The following is a 17,225-nucleotide window of genomic DNA, read 5'->3' as shown; positions in this document are numbered from 1 at the left end:
AACTTATCCCATACTGGCTGAGATTATACTAAAGGCCAATACATGAACTGAACTAACGTTTTCAACTGTTATTTCTACTTTGTACTGCTGCTAGATTACACAAACAACTAAAACTACAACAGTTTCTCAGTTGGTTGGTGGTGTCGTGACAAATAGCAGAGCGTTTTTTTTTTTTATGTGCGTTTTTATTAATTTAAAATGTTTTTAAGTTATATTAGTTATTAAAATGAATAAAAGAAGTAATTGAAGTCACATAAGAAAACTTTTAGAAGACGTCTGTGTCTGTACCGGTGATACGTCTGTAGATTCGTATGTACACGAGGACAGTGTTGTAGAGTTTGTTTGAAAATTGCCTGAGTAAGGTAATTTGTTTGTTTTGAGTTTTGTTTTAGTAAGTAATGTTTTATGACACATGATTTTGCATTCTTTTTAAATGGTCTTTATCATTAAAGTATTGAAATTTCAAAACAAATTTAAGAGTCACCATTTAATTTATGGTGTTAAGTAAACTTTAAGTGAATTTTTTCCAAAACCCTCTGTTCTAGTCAAAAAACCTGTCACTTGGCTATTGTACAATTATGTTTATGGTAAAATATTAGGTTATTTATTACACATGATTTTTAGATTGCTTTTAAATGCTCTTTATCATGAAAATATTGAAATTAGAAATCAAGTTTTTTATAATAGTTATTTCACTTCAAAGTGAAATTTTATTTTGTTTCCATGGAAATACGCTGTCTAAAGTAATCTTTTAATTTTAAAAATAATACAAAAATCTGAATGTTACATAGTTTTTTATACACAACTGAATTACCTTTAAAAAGAAAAAGGAGCTTTTTATGAACAAAAATACATTTTTGGTAAATATTTCTAGTCTTGTGTTTTCGTTCATAATCCTTTGGCACTTTTCACAGTCACACAAAAAAATAAATCTGCACTTTCAACATGAAATTTGTTTCACCTCTGGCACTAAAAGGGTTCAGAGGTAAAATTAAAAATAGATCACTTTTGCGACCTGAGCTCATAACCATGATGCTAGGTCCAATTACTGCATGACGAGATATTTTGTCGGTGATCCACAACCAGTTGAAACAAGTCAAAAACACATTACCTTTACAAACTCCCAATTCTTCAAAATATATTCTGCTTAAGGGAAAGAACGTATACAAATAATGTAAAATTATGAAACAATATTAAAGCTTATTTTAGTTATTTATTTTATTATTGTTATGTAAATTAGTAATGTAACATAAAAAATTTATTTTTCAGTTGACGGAATCAGGTCCTCCTCCAAAACATATCGTTGAGGGCTGCAATGCTTATTTTTTCGAGGATCTCTCAAAACTGGTAATATTAAACAATTATTTACTTATTAATGAACTCATATAACATTTAATGTACTGATGTACAATCATAATGGGTTTAACAGGTTGTGAAAATCTTAAAACAAAAGTAGAATTATCATAAAAATGGAAAGAGTTATGAAAACAATGTAACATTTTTGTGATGTAATTTTTTCGTGTGTTTGAAGTTATAAAAATTAGATATGGATTTAATGTCAAGGGGTAATTTATTTACTATCTTTTAAGTTTTAGTAATATTTATACTGTTTTACTTACAATAGATCAGTTCATAAACAGTTTTGTTGTTTTTGTACACCTGTGCGTATGCACTGTTTCCTGTATTTTACACTAGAAGGCGCAAGTAGAAAAGATGGCGACTAATAAAATGGGAATTTGAAAAAAAGGATTTCAGTGCCCACCCTGATAATTATTAATTTATTTTATTTATGAAACAACAATGCCTTTTTTCTCGTAGGACAAAAAGATGAGAAACCTCTCATTGCACTTAGTTTTAAAAGGACCTTTGCACTTATTTTCTGAATAATAGAATACTCAAAATGAGTGAGTTTAGGAGTACGGGGCCGCCTCCTGTCGAGATCTTTAAAGAGAGATAGCAGGCACTATATCTGTCATGTCACATTGGAAGAATGGGAGGCCAGCTCTATACCAGCCTCTCCAGTCATAGTGGGCAGGGGTAGTACTCCCTTATGTCCAAGCCAGCAACTTCCTTTAATACCGATGGAGCGCTCCCCCCAACTCCAACAGTCTTCCTCCACAGTAGGCTAGACCCATCAATCTCCGCTTGTACCTCAATATCTTCTCATTTTCGGTTACTAAAGTGCCGTTACTGGATATTAGTAGGGTTGCCCAGATTTAAGTGTAACATCGGTTTTGCTGCACCAAGTGTAGGTTCAACCAGCCGTAAGTGAACTCTCCTAGGGCTATGACATGTTAGTAGTGGTACATATTTAAATCTTAGACCACCACAATATCTTCTATTGACATCCTTCAGAAGTGAATTTTAAAAAAGAATTCAAGACATCATCATTATGAAGAAAACCCTTGGACATTATAAGTTCTCGCACTAGTCAATAAATGCCTGTAGCTTTTATGTGGTGAACAAGCTGAAGTATCCTGGTGATGAAATTTGTTACTAATTTACTTATAGATATCACAGAGTGAGGAAGACCTATTAAGATGTAGTCATTTTATTAAAGAAATCATTGTGTAGTGAAACCATTAAGCTAACATTATAAAATTACAAAAAGTTTCATAAAAGTATTTTTTAAGAATGTAATTTCTGAACCGTTGATCCCAAACAGGTTCATTACAATGTGAAGGTGTCAAATTTTGTTTCCAAATTTTAATTTTAATTAAAATTTTAAGTTTCCACCTTGTCAAGGACTGCTTCATAATTACTGCAGTCAGTGAGTGAGAAAGTAATAGCCATGTTTCTTTCATTTTTTCAGAGACCCACAGTTCTTTGTTCAGTAAACTTAAGTATCATTGTTATCAAATATGCCTGATTTCAGGACCAAGTCTGGCCAGGTAGAGGACAGAACACTCAGAGTGTGGGGGAACTGTGGCTCAACCTTCTCGTCTTCTACACAGAACAGTTTGATATGGTCAATAATGTGATCTGTATCAGATGCAGTCATACGGTTACAAAATTTGAGAAGCTCTGGATATCAAAGGGCTTTGCTATTGAAGACCCATTTGATCTCTCTCATAATTTAGGTTCCGCCCTTACCAGGAAAAGTAAGTAACATTTTCTATGAACTTATACCTACCCTAAATTACTGTGTGAACTAGTTGGTGTGTTATTTTAAATGTAATGCTAAGGTTACGTCATCTATGGTCATTTAAAGCAAACATTTCACAGGTCCATAAGTTACAATTTCCATTACTTCACTTGTTATGGTTCTTAGAATTTATTGAAATAGTGTAAAATGGAATGTTTTGGAATGAAAATCCTACATACATACCCACAGGGGTAAATAATATATATAAACATTGAATCACAAAAAGTATTTGCTCTGCTGGGACTCGAACCCAGATCTCTCACTTGTTGGAGGGAGATGTGTATATATATTTACACTTGTTAAAGTTTTCCACACCTTTCACATTAATGAATTTTGATGAGTGATAGCACACACGTGCGTGTGTACTCGTGCACACACAGACAGACAGATGCACACATAATCATATATATATATATATATATATATATATATATATATATATAATCAAAATTCATTATTATAAAAGGTGTGTAAAACTTTCACAAATATATCAATATTATAAAATTTAAACCATTCATAATATTCATTGGCAACAGACGCAAAAGTACTGAGTCCTACGGCACTGCACATGCTCGTTGCGCATTTTGGGACGAGATACTGAACGACCTCTATGTGAAAAACACTTTTTTATTTTTATTCGTAATGTGTATAAAAACTATCGAACCTGAAATTACTATTGTTGCACCGTAAAACCGTGAAAGAGACATGAATTTAATAATTAAGATTGAGTGGGAACCCTGAGCTTACAGTCTCATGTTGACTAAAAAAATCAGGCCCAGATCTTTCTAACAATGTTGGTGGCTTACACAACAGGGTCCACAAACCGGAAATGGAGGGAAACCGGCAGCTCTTTAGCCTCCAACCCAAACCGATATGTTCAATTTGAATGATAAACATACTTGTTTACATTTATTACCACTCACAGGTTATATTTCAATTTCCGCTTACTGTTGCTGGCGCGAACTGTTTGAATTTAAATTTAACCAATATTGATCAGTTACATGGTTCTCACTACTCTTGCCTAAGCTATGAGCACTATTTGTCACTGACATTATATTGTCATATATATATATATATGCACTGTAAACAACCATGATATCCAGTTGAAAGTGATCCTTCAGTTTCATTCCATTGTAGTTTTAAAATAGCATAAATTGCTTTTTTTGTATTACTAAAATCAAGTCTAGATTTTTTTTATTGATATGGATCCATATAATGAAATACCAAATATAATATGTGAATAAATATGTGGAGTTAATTTTTGAAACTATTTTTTCCAAATGTTTATTCCGTGTCAGCGAACTAACGTTAAACCCAAAAGCCTTATTTCTTCTTCCTTAACTATAACTACTTCATCCATTTCTATATGAGAATTAATTTTATTTCTACATTGGTTAGTACAAAATTCCATATTCTTGTTTTTGTTGGATTTAAAATTAAATTGTTTTCTTTGAAAAACGGAATTATTAGTGATAGCTGAGAAAAGCAAACTCCTCTATTTCCTCTTTTAGATGATGCACTAATTCTTAGAGTGGCATCATCAGTGTATAAGCATAATTTATCTAGCTCTGGAATACCTTTTAGGTAGCAGAGGAATAGAAGCGGCCCCAAAATGGATCCTTGAGGAACCCTTAAATTATTCTTATTGTTTAGATTATGTATTTCCACAAACTACTGTCTATTTTGTATATATGACTTTAGCCAGTTGTATTCCTTCCCATGAATACCAAACTGTGACAACTTAGTTAGCAACTTGGTATGACTAACACTGTCAAATGCTTTATGGAGGTCCATAAATACTCCTATTACCTTTTCCCCTCTATCCACACAATCAATCACCGACTCAATGAAATCAGTGGCAGCTGTAACTACAGATTTACTTTTTCTAAATACATGTTGTATGCTATCAAGTAAATTGTTTCTTTCTAAATAGTCAACCAACTGGTTATACATTGCACACTCAAATATTTTGGATATAACTGGGAGCAATGCAAGTGGCCGATGATTTGCTGCATCAAACTGATCGCCTTTTTTTAAATAGAGGTTTTATTTTTGTAATTTTTATTTTTTTCAAGGAATAGTCCAGAGAGGTAAGATGAATTAACTGTATGAAGCAGTGGGTCAGTTTGATATAAACATATAGTTTATATTTCAGTAATATGTTTCATAGAAAACACCTGCTTATTGAAATATTGCAAATAAAAAAACCATAAAATATTTACATCATAAAGTACAAAAAGTAGGCTAATGTTTATATATAATTGAGAATCTTTGGACTCCTCTCCAACCAAATTCGCCAAGATCAATATTTCGAGAAAGATTGGCACGTCCATGAGGTCCGGCAATCGATTGTGACAACTAGTAGCCAGTGAGAACTGTTCAATGCTCCCCCAAACACTACTGCGTCACCGGGACTACGATACACCGCTGTAATTGTGGTGGCAGTTGTTCACGATTGTAGCTGCTGCGCACTGCGGTCAGCCAGCTCGTGCTCGCTCGAGTAAACCGCTCCATTTAATCTGGTTAGCTAGTAAAACGCTCCAAGACCAATCACCGTTTTTACATTAAACTCACAGCATATTTAAGGTTTTTTCATGGTGAACAAATTTACGGCTTATTCACGGTTTTCACGGTCGGGTGGGGACCCTGTAGGACACTACATCCTGCCACACTCTGCTCCCTGTACATGTCCTAGACTGTATATTTAGCCAAATATGTTGGAATAATTGGGATAGATTTGTTTTATGTTTTATTTTGTTTGTTCTAGTGTCATTGTATATCATAAAAGCCTTGAGAAAGGGACGGAATCATTTTGGACGCCCCATGAACCCAAAAATGCGTGCAAGAGATATTGAGGTAAGTTATATTGAGGGAACATCTGGGTATGCACTGTCAATTCAAGCAAGAAAATTTTTGAACTGGCAGTGTTTGAGGAACATGATCTTACGAAGTTAACTATTTTTACAACTACAGTAGAGTCCCGTTAATCCGACCTAATTGGGACCGAGCCCTATTCGGATTATGTGATTGTTCGGATTAGCCAGAATTACAGAAAAAAAGGGTTTAAACTTGAGAATGGGTATATTTTGTTATAGAATTATCAACATTGTTTATTAAAACATGTTTTCTGACTGTTGCATTGTATTTCTTGACAAATAAACGTGTTTGCGAATACTAAGCACATTTACCGTATTTAGTGTGAGAGTTCTATTGTTAAGCAATGTGAGCGTACTGGATATTGTACGGGTCCATGCGTTCAATAGTTGTACGAAAACTACGCATCATCCAATAGACTCTCTTTAATGCGACAGAATACAATAACTGAATTTATGTCTTTTAACAATTAATATTGTACTCAATAATAATATCAGTACTGTACGTCCAATTTTTGTTTGATTTCATTTCTTAATACAGTAATTTAACTCATACTTAACCTATAAGTTTCAATTTGGTATTGTATTTAACTTCATTATTTATGTACTGTACCGTACACAATTTGTCTTAATAAAATACTGTATGTCTATTTAATTAAAGTTTTCTTTGTTTATGTACGAAATGATGCACCCATTTTCATTTTTTATGTACATAGTTCCTATAACTGTTCATTATCGTTATAAATAATTCCTCCTGGACCTGTTCGGATTAACCGACGTTCGGATTAGCGGGACTCCACTGTACATTAATTACTTCAGTTACATCTAAGTGTTTACCACACAATGCTTGTTGATGGATAATGCAGTGATAAATCACGGGTTGAACACTGCCAGCTGTTTTAACAGAATTACAAATATTTCCAACTACTCCAGATTTTGTACCAGACATATTTTTCCCACCATTGGTGGTAACGCTCCAAATGCGTTTAAAGTCAAGCCCAAGATTAGAAATGGTTTGACTTATTTTTGCAAAGATTTTGTCTCCGGGGACACTACTCTCCATAGAGTGAACATCAGCCAACTCTTCAGTGATTTTAAAATGACTGTTCACACCACGAACAAATAAAAGAACTTGTGCCGAGTCAGTGACATCAGTTAATTCATCAAGAGCGATTGAGAACCATTAAAAGTCCTTGCATGTGTCTTTCAGCTGATCAACAACATTATTTCCAAGATCTTTCATACAGCACGCTACTGTGTTTGCTGACAAACTAATAGCATTGAACAGTGAACGTTTATAAGGACAGATTTCTTCCACACTCACCAAGATGCAATCTTTCACCATTTGGCCGTCGGTAAAAGGTTTACAAGTTTTAGCCAGAATATGGATGACTTTGAAACTGGCTTTAACAACAGCCTCATGTTGATATTGCTTGGTAAAAATTTTTCTCTGATTTGAAAGGGAGTTTTCCAAGAAGCAATTTTGTCTTCTCGTAATTTGCCTGTTAAATTGGAATGGAATAGCTAGCTTTCCATGGGCAACTCCGGGGGGTTGGAGATTCTTGATCTAAACCATCGATAATTAAAGGAGAGTCTCTCGAACTGTATATGAGGGTAGCACTTTATTACTCCGCTCACCAGGAGAAACAACGTCAGTGAGAAGTATAGGATTTCCAGTCATCAGTGTAGAGAATTGTTAAAAAATCAAAATTAAATTTTTTATGAAAGTTCATAACTTGCTTGAAGATGATCCGCTCAGAAGTTATAAATTGTGTTCATGCATCGAGGAGTTAATTGAGTGTGAACCTGATTGGCACAAGCATATTATTTTCTCAAGCAAGTCCAATTTCTTTTATAGGCATAATTGAAATTGTTCTAGATAATCCAATAATCCTCATATTCTAGATCAGAAACAACTTAAATCAAAAGGAATTACTGCATGGTCATCTGTCAGTGTGAATGGAGTGTTGTCTTGTGATATTTCAGATAGTACTACGGCTGGTAATAAGTATGAACAAGTTTTAAATCAACATTTATTATTGCTCAATTTTTCAGTTCTGGGAATGGGGCAAGCAATTTTCAGACAAGATGGTGCTGCAGACCTTCCTATGCAAATTCAGTCAAGCAGTATTAAATGACAATGTTTTGATTTTTTATGAAGGACATAAAACACACTGTTTATCAATGTCCGTGAATGTAATGTTTGGATTGGCCTCCCATATCTTCTGATTTATCTTTGTGTAACTTTTTCCAGTTGGATTATGTAAAGGAACAAGTGTACACTGACAGTTTTAACAATGATGACAATTTAAAAAGCGTTTTTTGTAGAGCAACTTCTGAGGTTACTCTAGACCCTTTTTTGAGTGTATGAGTCATTTCTTTATCATTGTTACCAGTGTGCCAGTGTGTTGCTGTGGATGTGTTTCAGTTAGAATAAATTTCTTTTATGATAAACTTTTCATTGGTATTTAGTTAACAAAAGTTGTAATCAAATTACATTTCTAGCAGTAAGAGTTTATTTTATGAATCTAACAAAATAATTAACTCATTTTATTTTATATAATTTTACATATATATTTTACATAAAACAATCGTGATGTGTCGTCCATTTTCTTTTTTCTTTTTTTGTGTGTGATTGTTCCAATTATTTTGTTCCTCGGACTGGATGTTATTTTGTTTTATATATAGTATAAGAGTATCATTTCCCCCAGAAAGATACAAGGAACACTGTTTACATGAGGCAATAAACAGTTATAATGTATCCTGAGTGGACTGTATTTATCTGCTTCTCTAGGAATCCAAATTCAGGATTAGGTTTAATTTGTCTAAGTTCAAAACAAACCATCTCTAATAAGAACTCTATTAATGCACTGTATATAAAAAAAATGTGCTGATAACATTTTGTAGTCTCTGTATGTGTTTTATTTTTTAGGCATACTACCTGAATGTAAGGGATCTCACAGATGGGGAGCCACCCAATGACAGGGGTTGTCGAATCTGCAAGTCTATCGGACACAAAGAAAAAAATTGTCCCGAAAAGAAGAAAAAAGGATGGAGCAAGCCAAATAAGAAAAAAGAAAGCATACCCAAAAAAGAGACAACTGCAAGGAAACCCCCAATAGAAAACCAGGATGATGAAGAAGAATATGATGTCGATAGTAATTCTGATAAAGAAAGTTCTGAGCAGGAAGATTGGTGGTCTAGAAATCCAGAAAGGGAAGACTTTAAAAAATCAGAAAGGGTTCTCATGCACAAAACAGTAATGAGCTCTGAGATCAATGGCCACACCAATACATCGGATCAGCTGCCCAGGACATCTCCTGGCGAGATGTCACCAGTTCCTCCTGGTTTCATGGCACAAGATTCGAGTCAAACTCCTAACCATCAGATTCCACAATTCCCTATCTATTCCCCAAATAAAACACCTCTCACAAACAATACCCCACAGAAGTGTCCGACTACGAACAGTGCAAATACTTCAAAATCAATGAAATTATCTTCAAATAGTGCAAATACTTCAAAACCCATGAAATTATCTTCAAAAAGTGCAAATATTTCAAAATCCATGAAATTAACTTCAAAAAGTACAAATTCTTCAAAATTATTGAAGCCACAATCTCCAGACACCACTTTTTCACCTCAAACTCCCATGAGCAATAATAAACAAATGCCTATTCCGACAATTGTGTTTAACAATTCAAAATTGAGTACTGAACCTACCCATAGTTCAATAAATCCAGTTAGGTATCATTTCCCCCCTGGACAGGAATTGGTTCGCCCACCCCCAGGGTTCATTCCAATGCCCCAAAATAACCAACGATTTCCCAATTCAGTTCCATTTCATCATGAACAAAAAGCTGTGGGACAAAATACATGGAATTTTGAAGGCTTTCCTTACTTAACCACTACGGGTATGACAAGCCCTCAACTGGAATACATGTGTGGTGTTCCCATATACGCTTCGCCACCCCCTCCCATCTCACCAAGTGTGACTTCACCTCGACCTCCTGTAGGACCCGCCTTTAACAGCTTACGCTTCACAGGCATGCTGGGACCCACTGAGCAGCTGATCTGGGGCCAATCTTCTCCTCCCCCCACCCAACCACCTACTTTCCGACCCAACACATCAGAGAGAGCCTACTCTGACTCTGGACCTGTGCACGGCCTTGATGCTTCAATTTCAAAAATACACATTACTTCATCTACAAATAATATGTCTTCATTAGTTGACCTGGCTCAACAAGAGCTTCAAACTACTCCAGATTTCCCCAAAAACGAAGGTGAAATCGCTCAAAATAAAGCCAACCATGGTTTCTCAGTCAGTAGTAACAATGTTGTTAATTCTACTTGAATCATGATGGGAGGAGCGCAAAATTGCACAAAATCCCTTACACATTTGCCAGATTCAGGTTGAATACATAATAGATTATATATAGGCTGTGACAGAAATACCACCTATTCCCTTAGTTGTTATAATTTTATTGTGGTATGCCTATTTTCAAAGACTTCATTATCGTAATATTTTTCTTCGTCCATTGTTTGACAAGAACACAGAGAATTCCTCATAATACAGCAAATGCACCACCACTGAGCTGAATATTGCACCATATGAATTGGTTTAAATTAAATTGTATAATTTATTTCTCTTTGTATTTTACAAAAACTGTTTTTGTCAGTTATTTATACATTTAAAAAAACTTAATATACTTGTATTAATTTAAAACAAATCCCTTCAATATGTTTCATTTCAGTAACTGAATGGCATTGTGTACTTTTGTATGAATTTTTATATTATTAGTCTTGTGTTTTGCAACACCAATGCTTGGCAAAGTTACCAAATTATTATACACTTTTCTATCTAACACAATACAATAATTAATTCAGTGGTAGTTTTTCTTTTATTTTATGAATGTACTGATGTATTCAGATTTTATATTTTATTAAATTAAATGTAATATTTTATACCTTTTTGGTTTGTTGCTAGGATGGGGTTATGTGTATTTTATTATTTTATGTATCTATAGTTTTCCTTCAGTATATGTTACTATGAGTTGGAATAGGTTACATTAACCTATTATTATTATGTTATTAATGTTGTGGTATAGTTTTATCTATTTAGACAATAATAGTCTGTTAATTATTGATATTTAGTAACCATTGTTTATTTACTATGGTTTATATTCCTGCTATGTTATGGTTTGACAAATTAGTTATGCATGTTAAAAAATATTACATTTGAAGAATAATCTTGAAAATGGAAATGTAAATTTTTAAATATAATATATTATTAATGTTAGTAATTTTACATTTTTATGTTTACATATTGAATTTACAGTGTGCATAAACACATTTTGAGTGCATAATAGATTAATAAACCTAAATAATTCTATTTTTGTGTCTGTTAGTAAAGTTTTATAAATAAAATTGTGTTTATTATACATTTTTACATTGTTGTTTCCTGAATTTGATAACATTGGTTAAGATGAGATTTAAGCTAGCCCTGAGAGTTTCTACATAAGAGACTATAATGGCCATGTAGTCACCTGCAAGTCTCAAGTTTGAATTATTGGAAATGTTAAGACCCAACAAATGATTATTGGAAAAGAGTCTTGTTCATGTTACATTGCGTTCAGTTCAGCAACATAATGACAGGCGAAATCTTCTTTATGTCAAACCAGTAAATATTGAATTATTTCAACAAGAAATATTGTTGCATTGAGCCAAGGTTTTCTTGGTCTTGGCACACATGTAATGTAAGCATTTCTGCTTGAAAGACAGTTGGGAACGAACCCAGGGCCTTAAGGGGATCAGAAACTTGTCCTTTGAAACCCAGACCCACCCATCCATCTGTGCTCCCTTCTCAAAAGTGAGGCCATCTTGCCACTGTTCTTGGAGCTCTGGTATGATTACCTGGAAAGGGTGATCAATGCAGAATTGTTTCTGCATAATATCTTAACAATATGAGTATTTGTGAGTTTTCCAAGTTGTTCATAATTATTCATATGCCCAGCCAGATAACTTGGCTTCCATGGCCCCTTGAAATAGTCTTGTAGCACTAAGGAGTGCCTCGCCCTTCATGTAAAGGTGAAGGGGAGGCAGCCTATACAACGTTTCCAGAGCTGCCGTGGGACTTCAGCGCATGGCTCAACTTATGCATGGACAAGATAGGTGCTAAATGTCTTAAGAGTCCAGCCATCGCTGTTTTTCCTCTACTTTCGGGCACCAAACAAGAGAACCATAGGTGATTGATTATTGGCCAAACAATGATCTATTAGAATAAGACTAAAATCTTAGGCCACTACATCAGGTTCTACTTATATGGACATAGAACATTGCACGATGCAGTAGTGACGTCAAATGCGAGTTCCAGGTCAGCTTTTTATCGAGTACTATGCCCAGATATTTAACTTCAATGGAGAAGGCTACAATAGTACTCCCTATAAACGGAGCTTGTATCTCCGTCTTGTGAAAGGAACCATAGTGGTTTTGAGGGTTTTGACTAAAGTACAAACATTGAAAACTTTCCTTCCTATATTTGGACAATTATTTTTCACATATATAAACTAAAAACAAAACTAAATAAGTTTCCACTACAAAGAATAAACATCTCTTAATACAACCATACCATCTCATAGAACCTATTTAATACAAAGTTTTTTAGTCTGAGTAGTAGGCAAAGTTAATGTTTACAATTAATATATGAAATAATTAATAATGGCTTAATTTTGTATTATGATTTAATTATTTGGGGTTTGAATAAAATAGCCTAATTTTGCGATACGATATAAAAACGTAATAACTATGGAACTGTTGTAACTAAGGAAATTGTTAGCCTTCACTAAACTTTAGTGCGGCATCTCCAAGATCTCAGGCTTACATGATCATTATCCTAAGTATCGTGTAAATTTTCCAGTTCACACTCCATAGAACGATAGCTAACACAATTATAATATCTCAAGAGTATAGAGCAGGATCTTATCTTATTATTATAGAGCAAGATCAAAATATGCAACACAATGATCCCAATATACAGACAAAACACCGCTTGAGCTGAGCCGAGTTGAGCGCTGAGGCCTTATATTCTGATAGGTATTGTGTCCAAATTAATTGTTTTAATAGATTTTTAAAAGTAGCCACTAGCTGTTCAATGTGACAATCGTGTGTTACTATGCAATTGACTATTACTCAAAATGGCTTCTTTTGTGGTACTTGATATAGATGAAGCAGCAGTATTGCTTGGTAAATAATTGACTTCTTGTCATTAAATATGAAGGGGAGATAAGGTACAGGAGGAGTCTGGAGATTAAAGAATACCCCTTATTAAACAATGGGCACGAGTCTCCACCCAAAAGAAAAGTACGTATTATAAACTTTTATTGAAAGAAGTGAAAATCCTCTAAATTTAAGACAAAAGACACCCCCTTATATTTTTTTAAAAAGGTTTTCTCATAAGAAATTGTTTCAACTTCTATTAAACACATGTAGTTATTGTATCGTCTGTACTTTCTGTGGATAAAATAATAGAAGGCCATTACTGATAACAAAAATTTTATTTTCACAAATATGTTGTAGATAATATTGACTGTAAATGTGATCACAAGTCACGTACGCTTTGGAAACGTGCATTATATACACTGAACATTGGAACGTGCTGGGGATAAAAATCGTGGGACTCAGTTACAATCGGGCATCCTCGACAGTCAACAGAACATTGTTTCCCTGTCAGGCCCCTCACCCCTATGTCTACAATACTATGAACTCATTGAACTTCCAACCGATGCCATCAGCTGTCACATAATAACTTCACCAGCTGGTGTCAGACTAAAGTGTACAGAGAATTGTCTCACATCTTTATGATAATTCCTATCACGTTCAAGGTTTTGTAGGTGAAATATTCCTTATTACAAGTGACTAATTATTTATTTAACATACTGCTATTTATATATAAATAAATACCTGGCATCACGTTGATGATGCTCATCACTAATTAACAGTTGTAAAGGAAAGAGTTGGAAAATTGTTCTTTAATAGAGATGTCACATAGGAATTAAATACTGTATTTACAAATAATGACTGGATAAGATTCATTAAAAACTGATGCTATCATAGAAAAAAGGAGTAGAGAGGTTAGGACCCCGGTCATCTATTTCCTTGATCATTATTTAGAACGATTTCCTCCTTCCCTAAAGAATCCCTTCACTATTTTCCAAACTACACCAATATTCAAAATTGAAACTTCACAAATCCAGACTCTGAGAAATATATAAGTTGGCAATATCAGTGTATATATGTTTATGAACTTTCTGATAAATGTGAGGAAAATCATAATGTAGAAAATACACCAATGTCAAAATCTTACCAGCGAATAAAGGTAACACTACTGTTCTTGACTCAGTAGTGTATAAAGAAAAGACTATGGAAACTTTAAATACTGGCAAATATATAGTTTTAAATAACCCAACTGATTCATTTGAAAGCAAAATAGCAAACACCCTAAGAAAACACAAAGCATATTTTTCAAATAAATTAACTCCTCACCATTCCAAAATTCCTTATATGTATTGCCTTCCCAAAATCCACAAACCTAGCATCCCTCTCCGGCTCATCAAGTTCTCGTGATTCACCTTGCAGGGAATTGTCTAAAGTCCTTTTGGACATTGGTAAGAAAAACTGACATTTATCAATAATTCCAGGAATTTTGTAGAGAAGTTAAAAGCAGGGCAAATGCATGGTTTGCTAGTTATCTTTGAGGTTGAACTAAAATTGTAGAAACTCAGGAAATAACCAATGGGATGAAGAACACATACAAATGAGAGCCTCAGCTGGTCAAGAGAGGAGTACCCCAGGGGTCAGTGCTTGGTCCGGTCTTGTATATTTTGTTCACAAATGACTTCCCTAGCATGATTAAAAAAAAAACACCATGTCTGAATACATTATGTATGCAGACGACACCACTCTACTTTACACAATGACAGCGCAGATCAACTCAACAAAGTACCCTCACCTTACTAACCAGAACAAAAGAATACTGCAACTAAAATGATTTGGCCCTCAACCATGCAAAAACCGTCCGTATCAACTTCAGCCGCAAAACAGAGCCAATAGCAGACCTAACAAATGTGACAACAGTACAAGAATTTAAGCTACTAGGGATTACACTAGACACAGGCCTAACATGGAACAACTACATCAATGACCTCTGTAAGAAACTTAGCACTGGTGTCTATGTGGTGGGAAGAATTACATGAATTGGAGATTTATTATCAGCTAAAACAGCATATCCTGCTTTAATGGAGTCGCATATACAGTATGGCCTTATTGTTTGGGAAGGGACTTCTGAAAGCAACTTCACTGAATTTTGATGTTGCAAAAAAGAGTTATACGAGTACTTGCCAAACTTAAACTCTTAGAAAGTTGCAGGGAAGCTTTCAGATCGCTTGGGATTTTGACTGGTTGTAAACCTCTACATTAAAGCAGTAATCCTGAGGGTGAACGAGACAGATCTACCAAAAGGTACAACACCAGACGAGGAAGCAACTTTATTCTGCCAGTACACTAGAAAACCATCTTACATCGTCCGGAAACTCCACAATGGCCTACCACAATTTCTGAAGTCACTGAAGGGAAAGCAACTAAAAACAAAACTACACAAGTGGCTGATAGACAGACCAGCTTACTTCTTGAAGGAATTCCTCGAACTTGAACTACATCAATAACTTTAAGAATTTTATAATATTTTTATTTAGCACTTTTTACATAATAACAATTTTACATGTTTTTATTCTAAATGACATTTTTACCAATTTTACTATGAAAAACACACATGTATAATACTAGTTTTACATCATTTGATGTAATAGCTATCTCTTTAAGTTGAGACAAACTATTATATCTAGCTTTAGGTTCATTATTATATGATGCCATTGCAATCTCTTGATGAAACTAAATAAAGAATATTTTGAATTTGAAATTTCCTAAAGTTGATGGAAACTAACAAACTAGCAAATTTAAGTTTTTTAGACATTGAAAGTCTATTCACAAATGTTCCTGAAACTCTCAAAATCATTTAAACACGTCTCAAAGAAGATCATACATTAAAGGAGAGAACTACACTTCCCGTACCAGTTATGGAACTATTAGAACTATGCACTAAATGCAATTATTTTTAATTAGAGAGTCAAATTTACTGTCAAGATGAGGGGATGGCAATGGGTTCTCCACTATCTCCTATTTTCGCCAATATATTTAAGGAGGAATTTGAGCAAAAAGCCTTGGCTTAAGCTCAGTTAAAACTGAAGATTTGGTGGAGGTATGTGGATGATACCTTTGTCATTTTTCCTCATGGAGACACTGAATTGAATCACATTAATAGTATTTCTCCTTTTATCCGCCTTACAATGGAAGTGGAAGTCCAAAACAAGCTTCCTTTTTTGAATGTGTGTATTAAGAGATGGGGATGTCCTTAAGACTGTTTTTCAGAAAAAAAAAAACAGGAAAATATTTAAATTTTCAAACTATCAAAAATCTGTCAAAGGAGTGGCCTACTCGTTATTTGATAGAGCAAAGAGCTTATGCTCAGATAAAGAGGAATTTAAGAAAGTAGAATCGGATCTTGGATGCAATGGATACCATCAATTAGAAATAAATAAGTGCAAACGATCAGAAGAATCATTCCTGAGTCAGATTAACAGAATAGTGGTAAATTTTTATTTATGTCAATCCCTGATGAGTAGGTAGAAAGTATAACATTAGAACCACGTTTAAAACACAATACCCTTAGACAAAATCTTTTATACACTAAACCATAAAATGGCATTCCAAAAACTGTGTTTACAGTATAAAATGTAGTTGCAATAAGGAATACATAGTCGAGACTAAAAGACCATTAAACGTAAGGATAAAAAACAGGAGAAAGGGTCTAACCAGAGAATTCAAAAATTGCACATCATTGTTGGTCCAAAGACCATCATATGAATTGGGATGAAGGCAACATATTACATTGTAAATCTAATTTCTTTAAAAGGAAATTAATTGAGGTTTCATACATTAAATTGGCAGACCAACCATCAGTCGAGATTAGGCTGCGTTGGCAGAATTAACTAAAAAAAAAAAAAACCTAAAGTATCAAACAGATTAGATATTTGTAAGAAACCAATGTGGAGTCACAGTAAGGTTTTAAGAAGTTCATATAGCATGAATCAATAATA

The 17,225-nt window shown here is 34.1% G+C and overlaps 1 protein-coding gene across 1 annotated transcript in view; it reads left to right on the top strand.

Annotated features, from left to right (window-relative positions):
- LOC124368760 (terminal uridylyltransferase 4-like) overlaps positions 1-11,464 on the top strand; it is a 65,229-nt gene extending 53,765 nt beyond the window's left edge. The window contains exons 16-19 of the mRNA XM_046826109.1: positions 1,270-1,347; positions 2,876-3,101; positions 5,913-6,001; positions 8,951-11,464. Of these exons, the coding sequence (XP_046682065.1) occupies positions 1,270-1,347; positions 2,876-3,101; positions 5,913-6,001; positions 8,951-10,369 (1,812 nt within the window). The 3' untranslated portion in view covers positions 10,370-11,464. The remainder of the gene's footprint in view (positions 1-1,269; positions 1,348-2,875; positions 3,102-5,912; positions 6,002-8,950) is intronic.
- The last annotated feature ends 5,761 nt before the right edge of the window (positions 11,465-17,225 follow it).

This window comes from Homalodisca vitripennis, chromosome X (assembly GCF_021130785.1).
Source record: "Homalodisca vitripennis isolate AUS2020 chromosome X, UT_GWSS_2.1, whole genome shotgun sequence".
Lineage (NCBI taxonomy): Eukaryota > Metazoa > Arthropoda > Insecta > Hemiptera > Cicadellidae > Homalodisca > Homalodisca vitripennis.
Note: the sequence above shows the minus strand (reverse complement) of the source record. Positions and strands in the feature narration are given on the sequence as shown.